General features: G+C 40.8%; 1 protein-coding gene across 1 annotated transcript in view; it reads left to right on the forward strand.

The window, feature by feature from the left end:
- Positions 1–22,677, forward strand: part of dnah1 (dynein, axonemal, heavy chain 1) — a 437,548-nt gene that overhangs the window by 341,841 nt on the left and 73,030 nt on the right. Inside the window, exons 63-68 of the mRNA XM_060835044.1 lie at positions 281–476; positions 2,553–2,704; positions 9,203–9,399; positions 10,496–10,640; positions 20,582–20,740; positions 21,213–21,344. Coding sequence (XP_060691027.1) covers positions 281–476; positions 2,553–2,704; positions 9,203–9,399; positions 10,496–10,640; positions 20,582–20,740; positions 21,213–21,344 — 981 coding nt within the window. The remainder of the gene's footprint in view (positions 1–280; positions 477–2,552; positions 2,705–9,202; positions 9,400–10,495; positions 10,641–20,581; positions 20,741–21,212; positions 21,345–22,677) is intronic.

Consider the following 22,677-nt stretch of genomic DNA (forward strand, 5'->3'; position numbering starts at 1 on the left):
GTGAGCTTTTTGTTGTTTATGATTGCTCTTGCACATCTGTTGCCCTTGGGAGTAACAGATTTAGACTGGCTGTGATGCTCTAAACACTTAATAAGCTCTGGCTCACAATAGACTTTTGACCACCTGGGCAAGGTAACACAGTGAGAAATGTTAATGAACAAAATTGGCAAAAAAAAATTTACAGGTTCTAAGTTTGTGCAGTACAAAGCACATGGATAATATAACATGCACCTCATCAACTTCTTCTGCTATGCTGAATATGTAATTACTTTTTCCACAGATAAAAGTGACAATAGCAGAACAAACGGAAAAAGATATTGATATCACTCGGCTGCAGTATGTTCCTGTTGCTGTCCGTACACAGATCCTGTTTTTTTGTGTGTCCGATTTGTCCAATGTGGATCCCATGTACCAGTATTCTTTGGAATGGTTCCTCAGCATCTTCATGTCAGGCATTGCAAATTCTGAGCGAGCAGGTATACCAATCACAACATGCTATTTTACGTTTGCACATACATCAAGTTAACTGAATAACTCAGTTATTTACATCTACTTTTAAAAATTCTACAGCCATTTCTTCAGCTGATTGTTTAAGGACAATGTTGCAAGTGAGGAATGTATCATGTATCATGCGTGAGCCTACATTCAATAGAATGTGATTCCTCAGTCAGTGAATCCCCACTCTGAGCTATGTTGCAAGCCAGACAGTCCTACATGGTGACAGATCTGCTTTCATGTGGTCATAGGCAGAGATTTAGTTTTAGATTTCCTGTCCACATTCTTGCTAAAGTTTGAAGTATCTAAACGATTCTGAAAATGAGATGGAAAATTAATGAAAGAAAATTCAAAATAGAGTCAAATAACATCCACCCATCAATAAATGTGTTTATTATAATAAATATATTTATGTTTTTTTTATAAATATGAGTTGTAAAATTCTATATAAATCTTGTGGAGAAAGAGTTATAACATTTTGTCAATTTTAAATACTGCACACCCCACCTATTTATGGCAGGAAGTTATATGTTGCAAAAACTATCTAACGTCAATCAGTAAATGGTAGGATTATCTCTTGGGCCTGTGCTTATAGGAGGGAGCACAATCAGTGTGGAAGGGGAGATTGTAAGCCCTGTTGTGAGACAGAGAGCATTCACATTCTTTTTGGCCCCACCAGAAAAGCTGTTATTTAGATTTACTGTGGAGGAGAAAGTGAGGTCTGCAGATACTGGAGATCAGAGCTGAAAATCAGACCACCTCCAAACAGATCCCACCACCAGGGATATATTTCCCTCCCCTCCCCTATCAGCGTTTCGAAAAGACCACTCCCTCCGTGACTCCCTCGTCAGGTCCACACCCCCCCACCAACCCAACCTCCACTCCCGGCACCTTCCCCTGCAACCGCAAGAAATGCAAAGCTTGCGCCCACACCTCCTCCCTTACTTCTCTCCAAGGCCCCAAGGGATCCTTCCATATCTGCCACAAATTCACCTGCACCTCCACACACATCATCTATTGCATCCGCTGCACCCGATGTGGCCTCCTCGATATTGGGGAGACAGGCCGCCTACTTGCGGAACATTTCAGAGAACACCTCTGGGACACCCGGACCAACCAACCCAGCCACCCCGTGGCTCGACACTTTAACTCCCCCTCCCACTCCACCAAGGACATGCAAGTCCTTGGACTCCTCCATCGCCAGACCATAACAACACGACGGTTGGAGGAAGAGCGCCTCATCTTCCGCCTAGGAACCCTCCAACCACAAGGGATGAACTCAGACTTCTCCAGTTTCCTCATTTCCCCTCCCCCCACCTTGTCTCAGTCAAATCCCTCGAACTCAGCACCGCCATCCTAACCTGCAATCTTCTTCCTGACCTCTCCGCCCCCACCCGACTCCGGCCTATCACCCTCACCTTGACCTCCTTCCACCTATCACATCTCCAACGCCCCTCCCCCAAGTCCCTCCTCCCTACCTTTTATCTTAGCCTGCTGGACACACTTTCCTCATTCCTGAAGAAGGGCTTATGCCCGAAACGTCGAATCTCCTGTTCCTTGGATGCTGCCTGACCTGCTGTGCTTTTCCAGATTTAGATTTACGGTCCCAAACAGTCTTGAGCTGTGTTTCCCTGAGAGAAACTCATTATTGCTTCCTGCTCTAGCCACTCAATAAAAATTCTTACCAGGTCTCATATGCCATTGGGACTCGTCAATATATGTACAAGAAAGAGAACTTGGTTGGCTTTGAATTGGTGTCCTTGTTGCTTTCCTAGGAAAGCAGAGGAAAATCAAAACTGGCGGCTTCAGTTTGGAGAACTTTAGCAATTTTGACTGCATACATGTTTCTCACCAGCTGTATGTAACTGCTTCCCTGTAAGTAACATTTATCTACATGATCCTTAATTGTGCAGAGCTAAAAAAAAATAAGTATTCATGATCTTTAAAAAAGGCAGATAGAAAACCGGATAGAAAAAATTGCACTTTAACATTGTCCTTAAACAATATTAGATTGAGATGCGCATGACTTATACACAACTGTTTATTTTGTCCCTCAGATACTGTGGAGAAACGGATCAAACTTATCAATAATTACTTCACGTACAGTCTATTTCTCAGCGTCTGCAGAAGCCTCTTTGAGAAGCATAAGCTGATGTTTGCTTTCCTGGTGTGCGTGAGAATTATGATGAATGATAACAAGATTGACATGGTCAGTAACATTTGCATAAAGTTCTATTGCCAAGTCATAGAAGTTTCAGCCAAATAAATGGGCTTTTGATTCCCTATTTATTTGCTTGTTCCACCATTGGTTCCCTATCACATATTTCAAGTGTAATCTTATTTCTAGAGTCTTATGATCTAATTTCCTATGAAGTTAATAAGAAATCTATTCTTGATCCCCTCCTGATTCTCAACAACATGCTGTCAGGTTTTACATGTGCATTGATGTCACCTTAGCAGACCTCATTTAATCTTTCCTCTCTCGCTCTGATTTGTCATAATGCTCATCACCATCAAGTATTTGATGAGCAGAAATTTTCAAATTTTCTCAAACTAAACACTAAAGCCACTACCTATAGACCTCACCACAAACTCCATTCCCCACCTGGTGACACTATTCCCCTCCTAGGTCACTGCATGAAGCTGAACCAAACTGTCCAATTTTAACTTTCCAGACATAGACTGGGACTGCCATAGTGTTAAGGGTTTAGATGGAGAGGAATTTGTTAAGTGTGTACAAGAAAATTTTCTGTTTTGTTATGTGGAGATACCTACTAGAGAAGATGCAAAACTTGACCTATTCTTGGGAAATAAGGCAGGTCAGGTGACTGAGGTGTCAGTGGGGGAACACTTCAGCGCCAGTGACCATAATTCTATTAGTCTTAAAATAGTGATGGAAAAGGATAGACCAAATCTAAAAGTTAAAGTTCTAAATTGGAGGAAGGCTAATTTTGACGGTATTAGGCAAGAACTTTCAAAAGTGACTGGGGCTAGTTGTTCGCAGATAAAGGGATGGCTGGAAAGTGGGAAGCTTTCAAAAATGAGATAACAAGAGTCCAGAGGCAGTATATTCCTAGTTAGAGTGAAAGGAAAGGCTGGTAGTTGTAGGGAATGCTGGATGACTAGAGAAATTAAGGTTGTGGTTAAGAAAAAGGAAGCATATGTCAGGTATAAGCAGGAGAGATTGAGAGAAACCTTATAAGAGTATAAAGGCAGTAAGAGTGTACTTAAGAGGGAAATCAGGAGGTAAAAAAGTGGACATGAGATAGCTTTGGCAAATAAGGTTAAGGAAAATCCAAAGGATTTTTAAATACATTAAGGACAAATGGGTAACTAGGGAGAGAATAGGGTCCCTCAAAGATCAGCAAGGCAACCTTTGTGTGGAGCCATAGCAGATGGGGGAGATACTAAACAAGTATTTTGCATCAATGTTTACTGTGGAGAAGGACATGGAAGATATAGAATGTGGGGAAATAGATGATGAGACCTTGAATAATGTACCTATTACAGAGAGGAGGTGCTGGATGTCTTAAAAAACATAAAAGTGGATAAATCCCTAGGACATGATCAGGTGTACCCTAGAACTCTGTGGGAAGCTAGGGAAGTGATTGCTGGGCCCCTTGCTGAGATACTTGTATCATCGATAGTCACGGTTAAGGTGCCTGAAGATTGAGGTCGGCTAACATAGTGTCACTATTTAAGACTGGTAGTATGAAAAAGCCAGCTAACTACAGACCAGTGAGCCTGACATCAGTTGTAGGCAAGCTGTTGGAGCGAATCCTGAGGGACAGGATTTGCATGTATTTGGAAAAGCAAGGGATAGTCAGCATGGCTTTGTGCATGGGAAATCATGTCTCACTAACTTGATTGAATTTTTTGAAGAAATAGCAGAGAGGATTGAGTGGTGGACATGACTTATGTGCACTTCAGTAAGGCGCTCGACAAGGTTACCCTTGGGAGACTGGTTAGCAAGGTTAGGTCTCACGGAATACAGGGAGAACTAGCCATTTGGATACAGAACTGTCTCAAAGATAGAAGACAGAGGGTGGTGGTGGAGGTATGCTTTTCAGACTGGAGGCCTGTGACCAGTGGAGTGCCACAAGGATCGGTGCTGGGTGCATTACTTTAAGTAATTTTATATAAATGATTTGGATGTAAACATAGGAGGCATAGTTACTAAGTTTGCAGTTGACAACAAAATTGGAAGTGTAGTGGACAGCGAAGAAGGTTATCTCAGAGTACAATGGGATCTAGATCAAATGGACCAATGTGAGAAGTGGCAGATGGAGTTTAGATAAATGTGAGGTGCTGCATTTTGGAAAAGCAAATCACAGCAGGACCTATACTCTTAATGGTAAGGTGCTAGGGAGTGTTGCTGAACAGAGACCTTGGAGTGCAGGTTTATAGCTCCTTGAAAGTAGTGGAGCAGGTGAATAGGATAATGAAGAAGGCCTTTGGTATGCTTTCTTTTATTGGTCAGAGCATTGAGTATAGGAGTTGGGAGGTCATGTTGCGGCTAACAGGACATTGGTAATGCCACTTTTGGAATATTATGTGTAATTCTGGTGTCCTTCCTTTTGGAAGGATGGTGTGAAGCTTGAAAGGGTTCAGAAAAGATTTACAAAGATGTTGCCAGTATTTGAGCTATAGCGAGAGAGGTTGAATAGGCTGCAGCTGTTTTTTCCTGGAGTGTCAGAGGCTGAGGGCTGACCTTATCAAGGTTTATAAAATCATGAGGGTCATGGATAGAAGAAACAGACAGTGTCTTTCCCTTAGGGTGGGCGAGTCCAGACTAGAAGGCATAGGTTTAGGATGAGAGGGGAAAGAAATAAAAGAGAACTAAGGGGCAACATTTTCACACAGAGGGTGGTACGTGTATGGAATGAGCTGTCAGAGGAAATAGTGGAACTGGTACAATTGCAGCATTTAAAAGGCATCTGGATGTGTATATGAATAGGAAGGGTTTAGAGAGATATGGGCCAAGTGTTGGCAAATGGGGCTAGATTAGGTTAGGATATCTGTTTAGCATGGACGAGTTGGACCAAAGGGTCTTTTTCCGTGCTGTACTTTTCTATGAATCTATGACTGTACAAGTAGGCTCACAGTGAGTGAGCACTTTTACAGAAAGCAAACAAGCCAAAGATGCAACCTGATCCAGTCCATGAACTGGATGTATGTTCCTGAACACAAAGTTCAGAAATGCTGCAGGATTACACTGTTAGTTGGCTGTGAAGCCCACGATGTCCCATCAGTAAAAGATACCAAACTTATATTACTGCTTGCTGTGCTGTTAACTCAGAAGCTTAATGTGGCTGTCAGCATGCCTCAAATCATCAAGGGGAACAACCTTCACTCAAGGGGTTCTACTACTGTAAGTCAAGGGCAACAACTGGTACTAGTCTGGGCCTTGTTCAGGGCAGTTGAGTCGACTCATTAGAAGCTGGATGATAGGCACCACCTATCTTGACACTTCCCTACCCTTTGATGACTGGTTTGTCCTGGAATTATGGGAGATGAAAGTGGGTGGTATAGCTGTTGCATACCTGTAAGGAGGTGTCTTGGAGAAATGAGTAGGCAGCACGGAGGGCATACAGGGTTAGTGGATTCAGAGATTGGGTGGTGACCGCCAGTGGTGATGATATTGCAGACAATAGTGAGTGTGATAGAGCATGAGACTTGGTGGGAGTTTGGTGCTGGAGCAGAAACGGAGTGTGTGTGAAATATCAGAGGTAAGCTGGTGGCACTTATGCTGGCACATTTGAAAGATGAATGACCTTCTTCCCACAGCACTGGGCATTCCTTCAGACCGTTGTAACTGGGTAACTTTGGACCAGACTGCCATGGTCTGGTCTCATGGCCTCCACTGCTAGTCCTGGGGGGAGAAAGAAGTTGCATTGGCAGGACCTCCAGGACCATGCCTGCAAAGAGGGTGCATCGATTTTCCCTTATCTACCATGTCCAGGGCACATATCAAGAACTGCAGACTAACAGTGCTTGTCTGGGTGTACAGTAGGCTTTTAAAGGTAGTGCCTTTCAAGAGATGTCAGTCTTTTGGTGACGAGTTGTTCTGAGAATGGTGTGTGATAAATTGGGGTGTAAATCAAATTTAAGTGACACTGTAGGAACATGGTAGGTAATTAACAAGGCTAGTTCAATAAGATAGGCTAAGAAAACTCACCAAACATCACAGCAAAAGAACCCGCCAAAAAAAGCTAAACACAACTTGGACTTAACCCATAACACATAAAATTTATCCCTAAATTTTGAAGGGACTTTATTGCTCTGAAACACTTTGGCTTGTCCTGAGATCATAAAAGATGCCTTCTTTCTATCTCAGGAACGGGTTTCAAGTTAGCTTTCACTGCATAGATAAAGGTCTCCCTCTGCCCGCTGGAAAAAGACATATGTGTAATTAATCAGAAGATCTTAATTTAGAGGAATTAGTCTGTAGGACTGCAGATGCCTCCCAGTAAAGTTACTATCTTTCACTGAGGCTGAATACACTGGCAAAGTCAGCACTGGAAAGTACTGGCTGCAAGGAGCACACTGCCTTGTACAGTAACACAACTAATCTGTATGTAGTTATTTTGTGACTGATCAAAAATAGAAAAATATACTTTAATTAGAAATCTAAAAGAAAAATTTAAAAAGAGGCATGGAACCTGCAGCTCACTGAGCATCTGCAAGAAAAGAAATATTAAGTTCTCAGAAACAAAATTAAAATAAAATAGAAAGAAAATGCTAGAAATACTCAGCAGGTCAGGCTGTATCTGTGGAGAGAGACACAGAAGATTGAATTTTACCAGAAATCAGCTAAGCATCAATTTGGCAAAAGTGGGTACTGCAGATGCTGGAGATTAGAGTCAAAATGAGAGTAGTGCTGGAAAAGCACAGCAGGTCAGGCAGCAGCCGAGGAACAGGAGAATCAATGTTTTGGGTGAAAGCCCTTCATCACTCCTGATGAAGGGCTTTATCCGAAACATCGATTTTCCTGCTCCTCGGATGCTGCCTGACTTGTGTTTTTTCAGCACTACTTTAATCTTGACTTTAAGCATCAATTTTGTCAAGTTTCAAAAGGGTTTATCTCTGTGAGTCCAAGTGAAATTTCTCATGCTATCATCCCAAACATAACACATTACTTATGTACCCAACCTAAAGGCACTCATTGGCCATATCCTTCTTGAAGGACTCACTTTTGCTGGGGCACACCAGGATTCCTGGTGTTGGCACCATTTCTAAATACCAGCCCACGTACCAGGTCAAGCACTTTCAGGCCAGAGCTGCATTGCACAAGACCTATGAATTATCCCAGACTTGAAGGACAGTGGGAAATTGGCACCTCGCTTTGCAGACTGTGACCTGGAAGTCTTGGTGGATGAATTGGTATAGAGGAGGGCTGTTCTCTTCTGGCAGAGGACTGGCATAGGAAACCAGACGCAGCTGTCCTGATCTGAGGTTGGTATTTGAGTCAGTGCTGATTCCATGGTCTGCAGTTATGCTCGTAATGCAGGAGGAAAATCAATTGCCTTCTACACTCCACAAGGACAAGTGCTATCATCTTCACACTGTTGCCTCACAGTCACTTTATCCCTTCTACTGTGCACACTTCCCACCAAGGAATCTGGTCTGCCACTCTTACTAATACATGCAACATGCTTGTACACACACTCAGCCATCTGCCCACACTATTGGATGCCCTCTATGCTGCCTACTCATTCATAAATCACCACCTTTTCTCTACTGGCACCAGCACGAAAGACTTACACTGTCACTTTTCATCCCTCCTCTTACCTCATTCAAGGAGCAAATAGAGACAAGTCTGGGTGGGATTCCCAACAGTTGGCTCCTGATGCCCTAAAGGAGAATTCCTGACCCTCCCAAGTTGTCAACTGACCAGCCCAAGTCCCTTGACTGATAGCTGCTGTCAGCCATGACATCCTGAGATATGGTGTAACTGATATCCAAGATGAAGGGCTGGAGAGCAAAGGCAAGCTGGAATCACCAGACATCACTTTCATGTCTGGAATTGCCGCTGACTAGTTTATGTCCAGAAGGATTAGATTTTTTTTATTAGATTACTTACATTGTGGAAACAGGCCCTTCAGCCCAACAAGTCCACACCTACCCTCTGAAGAGCAACCCTCCCAGACCCAGTCCCCTACATTTACCCCTTCACCTAACACTACAGGCAATTTAGCATGGCCAATTCACCTAACCTGCACATCTTTAGACTAGGTAGAATAGGAAACTGCATTAAACAAGCTGCCATTAACTAATAATGCAGTGTTGATGCATACTCTCTCACCACTCTTAGCAAGATTCTTATCTTGTCAATTGGCACTTTGTTGGAGAATTGGACTTCTTGATCTCAACATCAAAAGACTCCTTACTACCTATCTCACCCTATTTTCCCAACTTTCTCACCAATGCCCAGGCAAAATACTGCCCAAAATTAAAGGACTATTTCAGATTTCCAGCAGGTTAACTTTTCATATCCAGTCTACTGAGAATTTTAAATCTGGTTTTTCTCATTTTTAATTAAAGATGATTTACTGGAAGCAGCATTCCAATGAAAGGTACTGGTGCACTATAAAGTGCGGCATTGTAAGTGGATTGGAGATGTGCCAAGTGGTGATTCTCTAATTTTTATTTTCCTAATTATTCATATTGTAGTAATGACCCATGTTAATTTGCATGTATTGAATAGGATGAATGGCATTACCTTCTCTCTGGGGGAAGCGTCCAAACACTCATCCCCAACCCAGCCTCTGATTGGCTGTCAGACAGAGCATGGAAGGACATCCAGACTCTTACCAATCTGAAGCACTTTGCCAATTTTATAGAAGATTTTGAAAACTATCTGGATGATTTCCAAGAAATATTTGACAGTCCAGAACCTCACAGGTGATCTTTAAGTATTAATTGATTGAAATAGCTATCTGCATATTCATCTACATAAATCTTACTAAGATTCGATTCGATTTATTGTCACATATTAACTAAGTACAGTGAAAAGCTTTGTTTGTAATCAGTACAGGCAGATCATAAAGTGAAAAACTACAGGTTACACCACACAGGACGTGTGCAAAGCAAGATCAACATTAACAAGATCAGCATTATTTGAAGATAGAGAGTCCATTCTCAGTTTAATAATGGCAGGGAAGAAGCTGTCATTGCCCCTGCTCATGTGTGTATTCAAGCTTCTGCATCTTCTGCTTGATGGAAGAGGTTATAGGAGAGCATTACCATGTTGGGGTGGATCTTTGATGATGTCCATAGCAGATTGTTGACCCCAATTTGTGTACAGAGGCTGCTAGTGTCATCTAGGGCTGACATCAGAATGTGCAGGGCCAGTAGGAAGGCAGTGAATTTACATGGCCACATCCCGTAGCCCCAGTGAGCCGGAGACTGTTATCTGTTGCTGTCCTAGACGGTCTTCCCTAAACCCTCCATCTCCTTTGTTTCCTGGTCCTCCCAAATACTCCATCTACCCTCCCCAAACTACTTACGTCTCTACCCTCGTCAGCTTCTCTCTCTCCCTCCCTATCTACAATTATATAACTCTTGCTAAACCAGCTATTCTTAATTGTCTCTATGTGTCATCTCAATTGTTTGTCAGTTTAACAACTATTAGTTTCTTATGGCATTTTAAAGCTACCCATTAATACCTGAATGCTGTTCATTGCATTAACTGGTGCTGTTTTCTGGACTACATTCAGATTGGTTTTAACTAGCATAGAAGGAACATCATGGGATAGGCAGGGGTACAGCCCCCTGAACAAATGAGTCTCATGATGGCATAGTTCTAACAATTGACTGTAAGAACAGCAGCATCCAGGAGAACTTGGCAAAAGAGTACCATCCTATCAGGAGCTATCAGTCTTACAATAGTTGCCTACTGATATTTGAAAAGCAAATTTGTGACTAAACAATTACATATTAAGTTGGCCTGGGTTACATGGTGGCATTCAAAAAAAAATTAAACTTTTTTTTCTTATAGACAACCTTTGCCAGGAGATTTAGAGACTGAAACAAATTCATTTCAGAGACTGCTTATTATGCGTTGTCTTCGACTGGACAAAGTCACCAATGCCATGCAGGATTTTGTGGCACTTCACCTCGGCCAGAGGTTTATTGAGCCTCAGGTCAGTCTTACTGCTTCATATTTATTTGAGTTTGGCTGCTATTATAATTACATTTGTAGCACGTTATTTTCATTAGTTAAGATTTAGATTTTTAGAGCAATGAAAGTAAAATTAATGCTGGAGATGAACTTGGAATTAAAGAGTTTATAGTATATTTGGCTCCACACTTATCAAGACATTTTCTTCTCACTTGTTTACCCTCACCTTAATCCAACACTAACACCATATCTTCCAATCCTTTACCCTCCTTGTGTTTATATAGTTTCCTTATAAATGCACTTCTCCTTTTTCTGTAATCCACTTTATGCGGTGGCAAGTACCACATTCAAACAACTTTCTGCATTTTTAAACAAGATTCATTTATGAAATATTGGTATTGCTCATTAGGCCAATATTTATTTCCCATCCTGAAGTGGTGGTGAGCTGTCTTGTTAAGCCACTGGAGACCTTGGGGTGTACGAATATACATAGTGCCTTTAAGAAGGTAATTCTAGGATTTTGATTCAGTGTCAGTGAATGAACAGTGATATATTTCCAAATCAGGATGGAGAGAATGCCTTGGAAGGTGACTTAAGGGATGGCGGTGTGCCCATGTATGTGCTGCTCTTGTGTATTTAAGTCGTAGACGTCAAGTGTTGTAAACTAATCTTGCTGAGTTATTACAGTAGATGCGGTGAGTTGCTTTTAAGTGGGCTGCTTTGTCCTGGATAATATCAAGCCTCTTGAGTATTGTTGGGGCTGCAAACTTCTGGGCAAGTTGGAAATATTCCATCAACTAATCGTCATTGAATTTCTAGCTAGCCTTTGATCTATTCTTGTAGCCACAGTATTTATAGCAATTCCTCTCGAATGCTTTTTGGGAGTTATTGCGAAGTCCCAAATTTTACTTTTATGTCACCTACTTTTGAATTCTCCCACAAGTGTAAACATCTCTCAATCAATCTATTCCTAAAATAACAACAAAAGCTAACGCATATCATCTAGCTTCTAAATGAGTATGGTGGGCTAAGTTTTGAATGGGAAACTAAGCTAGGAGCCCAGCATTTATCTACCTGTTCCAGATGCTGAACAATCTGTTATAAACTTTACTATTGGGACTCACGTGATGCAGTGGTAGCATCCCTACCTCTAAGCCTTGGAGGCCTGGCTTCAAGTCCCACCTGCTCCAGAGAGTGTGTAATAACATTTCTGAACAGAATGATTAAAATATATCTACATTCTGTTGTTTATTGTTTAATTTCAAAAATTTCAATGCTGACCTAATAGTACAACTTAAATTATTTGAATAATACTCAATAAAATGGAATGGGTGAATCCAACTAATGGAATCAGATTAACTGTTGCTTTAATACTTCAGCAATGTTTCTGCTCATTTCAACTGCCATGACCACTTTATGCTGAGTTAATTGTGCACTAAAATTGTGGGCGGCACGGTGGCACAGTGGTTAGCACTGCTGCCTCACAGCGCCTGTAGACCCGGGTTCAATTCCCGACTCAGGCGACTGACTGTGTGGAGTTTGCACGTTCTCCCCGTGTCTGCGTGGGTTTCCTCCGGGTGCTCCGGTTTCCTCCCACAGTCACAAAGATGTGCGGGTCAGGTGAATTGGCCATGCTAAATTGCCCATAGTGTCAGGTAAGGGGTAAATGTAGGGGTATGGGTGGGTTGCGCTTCGGCGGGTCGGTGTGGACTTGTTGGGCCGAAGGGCCTGTTTCCACACTGTAAGTCTAATCTAAAGGAGGTGATCCAAGATGGCGGCGACCCAGCAAGACTGAGTCCACAGTGCTCTACCCAAAACTTGGGAAAAGTGGGCTATCCACCCCCACCACACTCACTAAACCATTTATAATAGTTGTTAACCTTAAATAGTTACCTATTAGTACATTTAAATAGCTGGAAAATGAGTAAAGGGAAGGGAACAGGTGGCTCTAAGAAAGCAGGGACCCCTCCCCCACCCTCTCCCTCTTCAGCTGCAACAAAGGTGTCTTCAGCTGCTTCAGGAGATTTACCAATGAAGATGAGCTTTGAGGAGATGTTTGCCAGGTGGGAGGCGAAGATTGATGCTTTTATCGATGAGTCTCGGCAGAGCAGAGAAGCACTATCAGCCGAGCTGCAGAAGCAGGGCAGAGACATTCAGGAATTGGAGTGCCGAGTCAGAGAGGTGGAGTCTAAGGCCACAGCCTCAGAGACTGGGATAAAATCAACAGCTGACCACATCCGTTTTCTCGAGAATCAAGTCCAGAACCTAGAAAACCACATTGATGACCTCGAAAATCGATGTCGTAGAAAAAATATTCGGTTGTTGGGCCTTCCCGAGCAGGAAGAGGGAGGCCAGCTGACAGCATTCTTAGAGCATTGGCTGCCACAACTTTTAAATCTGCAGGCTGGATCAGGCCAGGTAAGGGTAGAATGGGCCTACCGGGTCACAGTACGTGGGCCCAGCTCAACCCAGCGCCCACGCCCGGTCCTGTTCCAGCTGCAGAGCTATAGGGAGAGGCAGATGCTCCTGGAAGCCTCAAGAAATCTGGGAAAAGATCCCCAAGCTATGACCCACAAAGGATCCAGGATCATGCTGTTCCAGGACTTCTCCCCAGCTTTGGTCCGAAAGAGGAAGGCATTCGATGAGGCGAAGAAGCGTTTAAGGGACTTAAATATCCAGTACTCCTTACGATATCCAGCGACGCTACGCCTTAGCCACGAAGGATCCATATATAACTTCAGATCACCGGAGAAGGCTAAGGAATTCTTGGACTCTCTTAAATAAGCTGTAAGAGATTGTGGACGCTGGTCTGCCTTTCCCATTATTTTGGTTTACATCCCTTCATCTTTTCTTATCTTTCCCCCTATGTGTGTATGTATATATATATATGTTGGGGCGTTTGGTTAATGTTGATGGGGGGAGGTGGTTACCTTATTCTATTTTACTTCTGTTTTTAGGAACGGGGTTGTTTTTCTTTCCCCTGTTATTTTGTGGTATTATATTTAAGTATTACGTGTTGAGATTGTAATCTTATAGTTATATATGGTATTAATATTCCCAAATATATTTAGATGTGGGTGTGGGTGGGGGTGGGGTGTTCACTGTTAACTCTAGCTTTATATTATATTTGAATTCTCCTCATTTTATTGAGGAACACCTGGGTCAAGGGTGGGGCACTGGTTGGAAGAGGGTAAGATGGACTGTGGGAGAGGAAGTGACGCTCCCTGGGAACAAGGGAGAAAATCTCCAATTCGGAATGTTTTATATTTTTTATACTTAGAAAGAGTTTTTTGTTATATTGTTTTGAGTGTATCAGAGAATCTTTACTTTTGTAAATCTTGTATGCTCCATGCTCGGGATAATCTAGATAGGGTTTCCCCTCCCGAGGGGTCTCGGATCTGTCCAGATGATTATGGCTGAACAGTCGGTTAAGTGGTGCACCTGGAATGTCAGGGGGAGTAATTCGCCAGTTAAAAGGAAGAAAATATTATCAAATCTTAAGAAGGAGAGAGTTGATATAGCTCTCCTACAGGAGACACACCTGTCGGATAAAGAACACTTAAAATTACGACAGGGCGGATTTGATCAGGCCTTTTTTTCCTCTTTTAATTCAAAAAGCAGGGGAGTCGTTATCCTTGTCCGGAAGAACTTCCCTTTGAAAATTCTAAATCAGATAAAAGACGAATCTGGACGATATATTTTGATTAAAGCCCTCATAAATGGAGAGGAATATGGGATCTTAAATGTATACTGCCCCCCGGCACACCCCTTTAAATTCATAACGGAAGCTTTTTCAAAACTGATGGCCTTTGGTGCCCGTCATACAATTATAGGGGGAGACTTTAATTGTATTATGGATCCGGAAATAGACAGGATTCCCAAGAGTGCCGCTGGAGTATCTCCCAGATCTAGACAACTGGCGGACCTGAATAAAGAATTAGGATTGGTAGATGTATGGAGATGTCTCCATCCACAGGGTAGAGATTTTTCTTTCTACTCTAATCCACATAAATGTCACACAAGGATTGATATGTTTTTTGCCCCATCGATTTTTCTAAACTCTATAGCAACTTGTAAAATAGGTACTATAGCAATCTCTGACCATGCCGCTGTATACATGGAAATTAAGGTAAAGAACAATGGGACATCTGCTCGGCATTGGCGTATGGACCCCTTCCTGATAAAAGATAGCAAATTTTTAAAGTACTTCTCCCAAGAACTTAAAACTTTTTTAGAAATTAATACTGGTACGGCTAGCAATCCGTCAATGATGTGGGAGACCATCAAAGCTTATGCACGAGGCTTGATCATCTCCTATTCAGCGACCCAGAGGAAAATGAAGGGAGAGCGACAGCGTCTGCTCGAAGCTCGCCTAAAAGCAGCCGAAACAGCATACGCTGATAGACCTTCTATCACAAAATTGCAGAGGATTACAGCTCTTAGGACAGCTTTAAACACCGCGCTTACTCAAACGGCTAAAAGGGAAATATTATTTGCCAAACAAAGATTATATGAATATGGCGACAAACCGGGTAGATACTTAGCATTTCTTGCAAAGAAAAAGAAAGCCCCTCAAACTATTCCGACCATCAAGGAAAGTACAGGTACCCTGACTCATGATCATAAAAAGATCAATGTGACCTTTAAAGAATTTTATTCTGAACTATATAGATCGCAGGATTGTGAAGATAGGATTAGGAGGATGCAGTCATTTTTTAAAAATTTGACCTTCCCGGGCCTGACTCCGGAACAGGTGTCGGCCCTAAATACCCCTTTAACAGTCCAAGAAATACTTGAGGCAATTAGGCAACTTCAGAGCGGAAAAGCACCGGGCCCGGATGGTTTTCAAGCTGAATTCTATAAAGAATTTACAGGAATATTGGTTGACCCACTTATGGATAGGTATAATTTTGCGCATAGTCAGGCCTGTCTCCCGCCCACGCTGAAAGAAGCAAATATTTCTCTTATCCTCAAAAAAGGAAAAGACCCAGAAGATTGTGCATCTTACAGACCAATATCCTTACTAAATGTAGACTTTAAAATTCTCTCAAAAATGTTAGCACTAAGACTAGAAAGGGTACTGCCATATATTATAAAGGAGGACCAGACGGGATTTATTAAGGGCCGCAGATCATCCAATAATATCAGAAGGGTCTTGAATATGATCCAAGCCTGTCATCAGGGAAAGATACCAGTAATTTCATTGGATGCGGAAAAGGCATTTGATAGGGTTGAATGGTCATATTTATTTTACACATTGGAAAGGTTTGGCGTTGGACAGGTGTTTACCAAATGGGTTTCAACATTGTATAATGACCCCAAAGCAGCTGTTATTACTAATAGGTTAAGATCGGATGGCTTCAGTGTGGGTAGGGGCTGCCGTCAAGGATGTCCTCTCTCACCATTGTTGTTTACACTGATAATCGAACCATTAGCAGAAGCCATCCGGACTGATCCTAACATAACGGCCCCGAGGATTGGTACAGGTAAACACAAAATTACCCTCTATGCAGATGACGTTCTCTTATTCCTCAGTAATCCTTTAATGTCAGTGCCTCGTCTAATTCAAGTTATTAATACATTTAGTGCATTCTCAGGCTATAAAATTAATTTTTCAAAATCGGAAGCCATGCCAATGGGTGGTCTGGCTATGATACCCCACTTAATGGACGGATCCCCTTTTCCCTTCCGTTGGTCCCTGGAGGGCTTCTTATATTTAGGTATTTTTATCACGCCAGTATTTGATCAGCTGTATAGGGCTAATTTTGTACAATTAATGGAAAGGATAAGGCAGGACCTCCAGCGATGGAGAGACCTTCCGACTTCCTGGCTAGGGAGAATAGCATTAATTAAAATGAATGTTCTGCCCCGTCTCTTATATCCTATGAGAATGCTCCCGCTGATGCTGCCAAGGCTAGCCCTACGTAAATTATATGGCTGGTTGGGCTCCTTTATTTGGAACCATAGACGGCCCCTTATTAAGCTGAAGAAGCTACAGCTTCCACAGGCAAGGGGAGGACTGGACTTTCCAGACTTTAGGAAATATCAGTTAAGCTCCCTACTAAGTTACATAGCTGATTGGGTTTCATCTGATCCACAATCAATTTGGCTGGATATCGAAGCCTCCCAAGTAAAATACCCACTTATTAACCTTTTATTTTCAGATAAGAGGAAAATCATTACAGACCACTGTAAAAATCCCATAATATTAAACACAATTAAGGCCTGGAATATAATGCGGCAAAATGAGGGTAACTCACATAAAACATCCCCCCATGCACCAATAGTAGGCATGGGGATTCCAACCGGGGATTACAGATGCCACCTTTAAACTCTGGAGATCCAGGGGCATCTCATGCTTAGGGGACCTATTTAAAGATGGGATCCTGATGTCCTTGAGCAGCTGCATCTGAAATTCGGAATACCTAATGGGGATCTCTTTCGATACTTCCAAGTTCGAGATTATATACAGAGGAAGACTACATTAATAGATAGTCTTTATAAATCAGACAGAGAACGTAATGTCTTACGACCAGCGGGGGCATCCTCCGTTAGTACTATATACCATTTGCTACATGATGGAGTCTCAGGAGACATGGATGACCTGCTTAAAACATGGGAGCAGGACTTGGGGCTAGAAATCTCTGAGGATATGTGGAATGACATTTGGGAAAATGCTAGAAGAATTGCTATCTGTAACAGAACTCAGGCTATCCAACTAAAGATACTTCATAGGGCCCATATAGCTCCGGCTCGACTGGCAAAATTTAAGGCAGGAGCATCTCCAATGTGTCCCAAATGCAAAATAGAGGTGGGTACTCTTGCACATTGTCTGTGGACTTGTCAGAAAATCCGCAGATACTGGACTAAAGTGGCAAATACCCTGACAGAAATTTTAGGAACGGAAATTAGGGTGGACCCTGTATCTCTCCTTTTGGGCTTTTCGAACCTCTCATCTCAGGATATGCATGGGAAGAGACTATTTTCTATTCTCTCTTTCTGTGCAAGGAAAAATATTTTGGTGAACTGGGTGGCTGAGGGCCCCCCTGGACTTTCAAATTGGCACAGATTAATTATGGAATATATCCCCCTTGACTTCCTCACAAATATGGTGCACCGAAAGACTGAATTATTTTATAAAATATGGCAGCCCTTTTTGAATTATATAAATGCAGATATTTCGGCTATCCTAACAAGGGCTTTTATTTAGTGAAGATTTCAGACCGGGCTGCTCCGGGGCCCCTTGGGAGAGGAATCCTGCGCGAATACGCGTTTTATTATATTTGATGTTTATACATTCCGAGCATGTAAGAGACTTAGGTATACACTCTGGTTAGTTATAGGTTAGATTAGTAGAAAGTTGAGTTTTTTTTTCTTTCTTTTTTCGTTTCTTTTTTTTTCTTTTTTTATTTTCTTTCTTTCTCTTTTCTTTGTTAAATTATGACTATTGTATATATGATTTAATTGTACATCAATGTTTGTATTTGAGAGTTTTGTTTATTTTTGTAAATTTGCAAAAATGTTAAATTTCAATAAAAATATCTACAAAAAAAAAATTGTGCACTAAAAAGCAGCTCTCGGATGGACAGTGTTAATTATGCTGCACCTTTGTGAGATATAGGTGGTTGGGTTAAGTTGCTACAACTTGTGTATGATTGTCTTAACAACAATAGGACCTAATTTTTTTTTATATAATGTGGCTCCTACAAGTTTTGAGAAAGAGGCTTGGAAACTCATCAAAATAAAGTCTGGTGTAATTGCAACAAGAACATAGTAGCAGGAGAAGCCCAGATAGCCCCGAAAGCCTGTTTTGCCATTCAAGAAGATCATGGCTAATCTTTGATCTAAATCTATACATCTATGTTCGCTCCATATCCTTTAATACTTTTGGCTAAGAAAGATCTATCCCTCTCAGTTTAAAGTTGATTGTTGATCTAGCATTAATTGTCAGTTGTGGAAGAGAGTTTCAAATTTATACTATGCTTTGTGTATAGAAATATTTTCTAATTTCACTCATAAAAGGTTTACCTCAGTTTTGGTAACATTGACTTACATTCCTGAACCAGCAGAAACAATTTACCTCTATCTACCTTAAATGTTTCTACGGGTATCTTGAAAGCTTCCTCTCTGAACATTCTAAATTGCAGACATTGTGTTATCTCTCCTTGTAATGTAACACTTGGAATCCAAATGTTATTCTGTTAAAACTATGCTTCAATCCCTCCAAGGTCAAGATACTTTTCTGGTATGGTGCTTGCAACAGTTCTCCCGATATAGTCTAAACTTGTAGAGCAGTAGCATGATTCTGACTCCTTTATATATCAGTCCTCAAACCATAAAGGTCAGCCTGATTGTAAATAATTATTTCCCATACCTGTTCATGATTTTTGTCATGATCTGTGTACCTGGACTCTTGGATATTCTGTTCATGGCTTTTCACCATTTAGAAACTACATTGTCCTATCCTCTTTTTCATTCAAACTGGGTGACCTCACATTTGTGCTTATATTAATCTATCAGTTCAGTCTATTCCCTTAATCTATCAATAACTCTGCATTTTTTTTAATTTCTATCAATCTTCCTAATTTGTGATATCCATAACTGGACATAGTTGAGATCAAATCAGCAATTTTTAAAGGTTTACCATAACTTCATTTTGTATTTACTGCTTTATTCTTAAAGAGCAGAATTCTGTATAGATGTTAACCATTTGCCCCATCTTCTTTGCAACAGTCCCTAATTTGTGCACATAAATCCCCAGATCCCTATGTTGTGTACTACTTTCAGAACTGTATCCTTTATTTTACACTGCTTCTCCTTGTTCTTCTGTCAAAAAGGAACATATTTCACCTCTCTAGATTAAATTTCACCTGTCATACATCCTCCCATTTCACTAGCCTATGTCCTTTTGAGGTTAATCATTATCCTTACAATTCACAATACTTCCAAATTTTGTGTCACCTGCTATTTGATTAATTGTTTAAAGCCAGTCTGTCTTTGCACTCCATTTGCTTAATATCTGCATTTTTCCAATCTACCACAACACAGCTATTACAGGGCACCTATTTACAGCATCTCCTACAATCTTAAAATCTTCTCAATGGTTTTATTTTGCACAAAAAGTCTTACCTTTCTGATTACCACTAATTTTATTCTCACTTATCATTGAAAATATCATCTTTAATCGTTAGTTATTTTTCTCTTTCTGCAATTTTATCTTTTCCTAGCAGAATTTATAACCTGGTATATTTAGTTCCCACACCTGACTATTTTGCAGTCATACTACAATCATGTCTATGCGGTCGTGCCCTTCAACTTGAATTTGCACCTGCAGTTCCTCAGTTTGATCCTTTTACTCTTTATACATATGTAAAGAATATTATTTAGAGTTTACACCTTGATCCAGTTACTCTAATACTCAACACACACATTTTATTTATTTATAACCCTGGTGTTCTGCTGCTGCTGAATGAGCGCTGTTCCAACAGCATTCAAAAAAACTCAACACATCCCATGTAAGCAGCCTGCTGGAATGGTACCCTATTCAGCATCTTAAACATTCAGTCCCTTGACCTCTGGCATACTATGGCTGCAGCGTGTATACAAGATATACTGCCACAACTTCCCAAAATTTCTTCTACCACCAGGACAAGGCACAAATACCAGCATTTGCAACCCACTCTCCAAATCACACACATTATCCTGACTTGGAAATATATAACAATTTAAATTTTGGAACTTCCTTCCTAACTGTGTCATAGAACTAATGTCACCTTATAGGTTTCAGCAGTTAAAGAAGGTAGCTCACTACCATCTTCTCAGGGATAATTGGGAATGGGCAAAAATTGCTGGACTTGCCCACATGCCATGAACAAACAAAATATATTCTGATTGGATCAGCTGATTGATGTTGATAAGGTATTTCTGACAGTATGTTTTTTTAAAAGTTGTTGTCTCTTTCAGACCTCTGATCTGAGCACAGTTTTTAAAGATTCGGCTCCCAGCATTCCATTAATATTTGTGCTGTCACCAGGCACAGATCCTGCAGCTGACCTGTACAAATTTGCAGAAGAGATGAAATTTTCAAAAAAACTGAGTGCCATTTCACTAGGACAGGGACAGGTAAGCAAAAATATTTGAAATAGAACTTGACTATGCAGTCTCGTTGCCTCTAGGGGGTTCTTGTTGGTTACCATTATGCAGGCAAGATTAAACATTAACATGATAAATGAAAGAGCTACATATGCTGAAGATCTGAAACAAAAGAAAATATTGCTGGAGGAACTCAGCAGGTCTGGCAGCACCTGTAGAGAGAAAACTGAGTTAACATTTCGAGTCCAGTGACCGTTTTTCAGAACTGAACAGGACTCGAAATGTTAACTCTGCTTTCTCTCCACAGATGCTGCCAGATTTGTTGAGTCTCCAAGTTCTATTTTTGAACACCATAATCATGGTGGTTAAGTTTCTGGTCTAGTGTAAAACTAGCAAGAACTTATAAAGCATTTTGAAATACCCAGAAATGTGCTTTAACAATGTAACATTTTTAAGAAGTGTTTTCTATCACAAATGTAAATTGAACTCCTTTTATTCACAGGGGCCTAGGGCAGAAGCTATGATGCGTAATTCTATGGAACGTGGAAAATGGGTGTTTTTTCAAAATTGTCATCTGGCCCCTAGCTGGATGCCTTCTCTGGAGAGACTTATTGAAACTGTGGATCCTGACAAGGTGATTTTTCTGATTTCATATGAAGAGGGATAAATAATCTATGTGTAGATATCAGTTCACTCCTTTTAATACAATTAGATAACTAGCTCTTTACAAACAAGATTGAAGATTGTGAAGAAAATGTAGAGATAATGAATGTGTGGAAACTACTGGAGTCATGAAAGTGTCATCTTTATGAATTCAACTGAACAAGGACGATGTAAAGAATGTAGGAAGAAATTCTATAGTTTTGGTCAATCTGACCCTCAAATTAACCCAGGAGCGTTTGCCTACTTTTCCTTCGGAAGATGGAATGGGTTAGGTAGAGTTTCTTGGACTCAACAACACTGACCAATTCAATAAAAATAGATCTATTGTCTTCTGTGAAACATTAAGTACCTTTACTTGCCATACCTGTATTTAAGTAAGTGTTAGTGTGCATCACCATATAAAAGATAGTTGTCTTTTAACCCAACAAAACAATCAATTGTTAAGTATTCATACCAAAGAAACAGTCTATGTTCCAATAGACAGTAGAGTGTATTATCTACAGTCTTCAAAATAGCAAGCAGCAATAAATTTTAATCTGCTTGAACTTAAGCAGCATTTTACATCCAGATACAACAAATCAGTGAAGGAAATGTATTTGATAGGTCAAATTAGTTTGCTTTACTTACTCGTTTGGGCTTTTAAAGAATTTCATTCATACACGCATTTTCTTAACCTGAAGGCATCCTAAAACCACTGAAGTATGTTTTGAACATTAGTCACTTGATGTAATGTCATATTGTATGCTGTTGCTGAAAGAGTGGGATACTGCTTACTGATTTCCATCAATACAGTTCCAAATCAGTTGCCCACAACACTTGTCATTTGTCATGGGAAGAAATTCCTTTTATTTTCTTATTATTTTAAATGGCACCTAACATTCATTCTGTTAAAAGAAAATAGCTCATATTCAAGCACTACTTCTTACATACTTAGGATGCCAAAAAGGCACTTTTGAAATGTAGTCATTATTGTAAACTGTAACCTATATATGCCTAAAATTGGAAGCAGTAACATGGTGAAATCAAACAATCTGTCCATCAATGGATAATCACTGTGGGCTGAATTTTATGAACGTCCACCCCGCCCCATGTAGCCTTTTGACATTTAACAGCTATTCACAAAATATATTAATGATTTGGATAAGGGAACAAAATATAACATCTCAAAGTTTGCAGATGATACCAAGTAGGGTGGGAGGGTGAACTGTGACGAGGGTGCAGAGATCCTTCAGCACAATCTGGACAGATTGGTTAAGTGGACAAATCAATGGTATATGCAGTATAATTTGGATAAGTGTGAGATT

This window comes from Hemiscyllium ocellatum, chromosome 14, assembly GCF_020745735.1.
Source record: "Hemiscyllium ocellatum isolate sHemOce1 chromosome 14, sHemOce1.pat.X.cur, whole genome shotgun sequence".
Taxonomy (NCBI): domain Eukaryota; kingdom Metazoa; phylum Chordata; class Chondrichthyes; order Orectolobiformes; family Hemiscylliidae; genus Hemiscyllium; species Hemiscyllium ocellatum.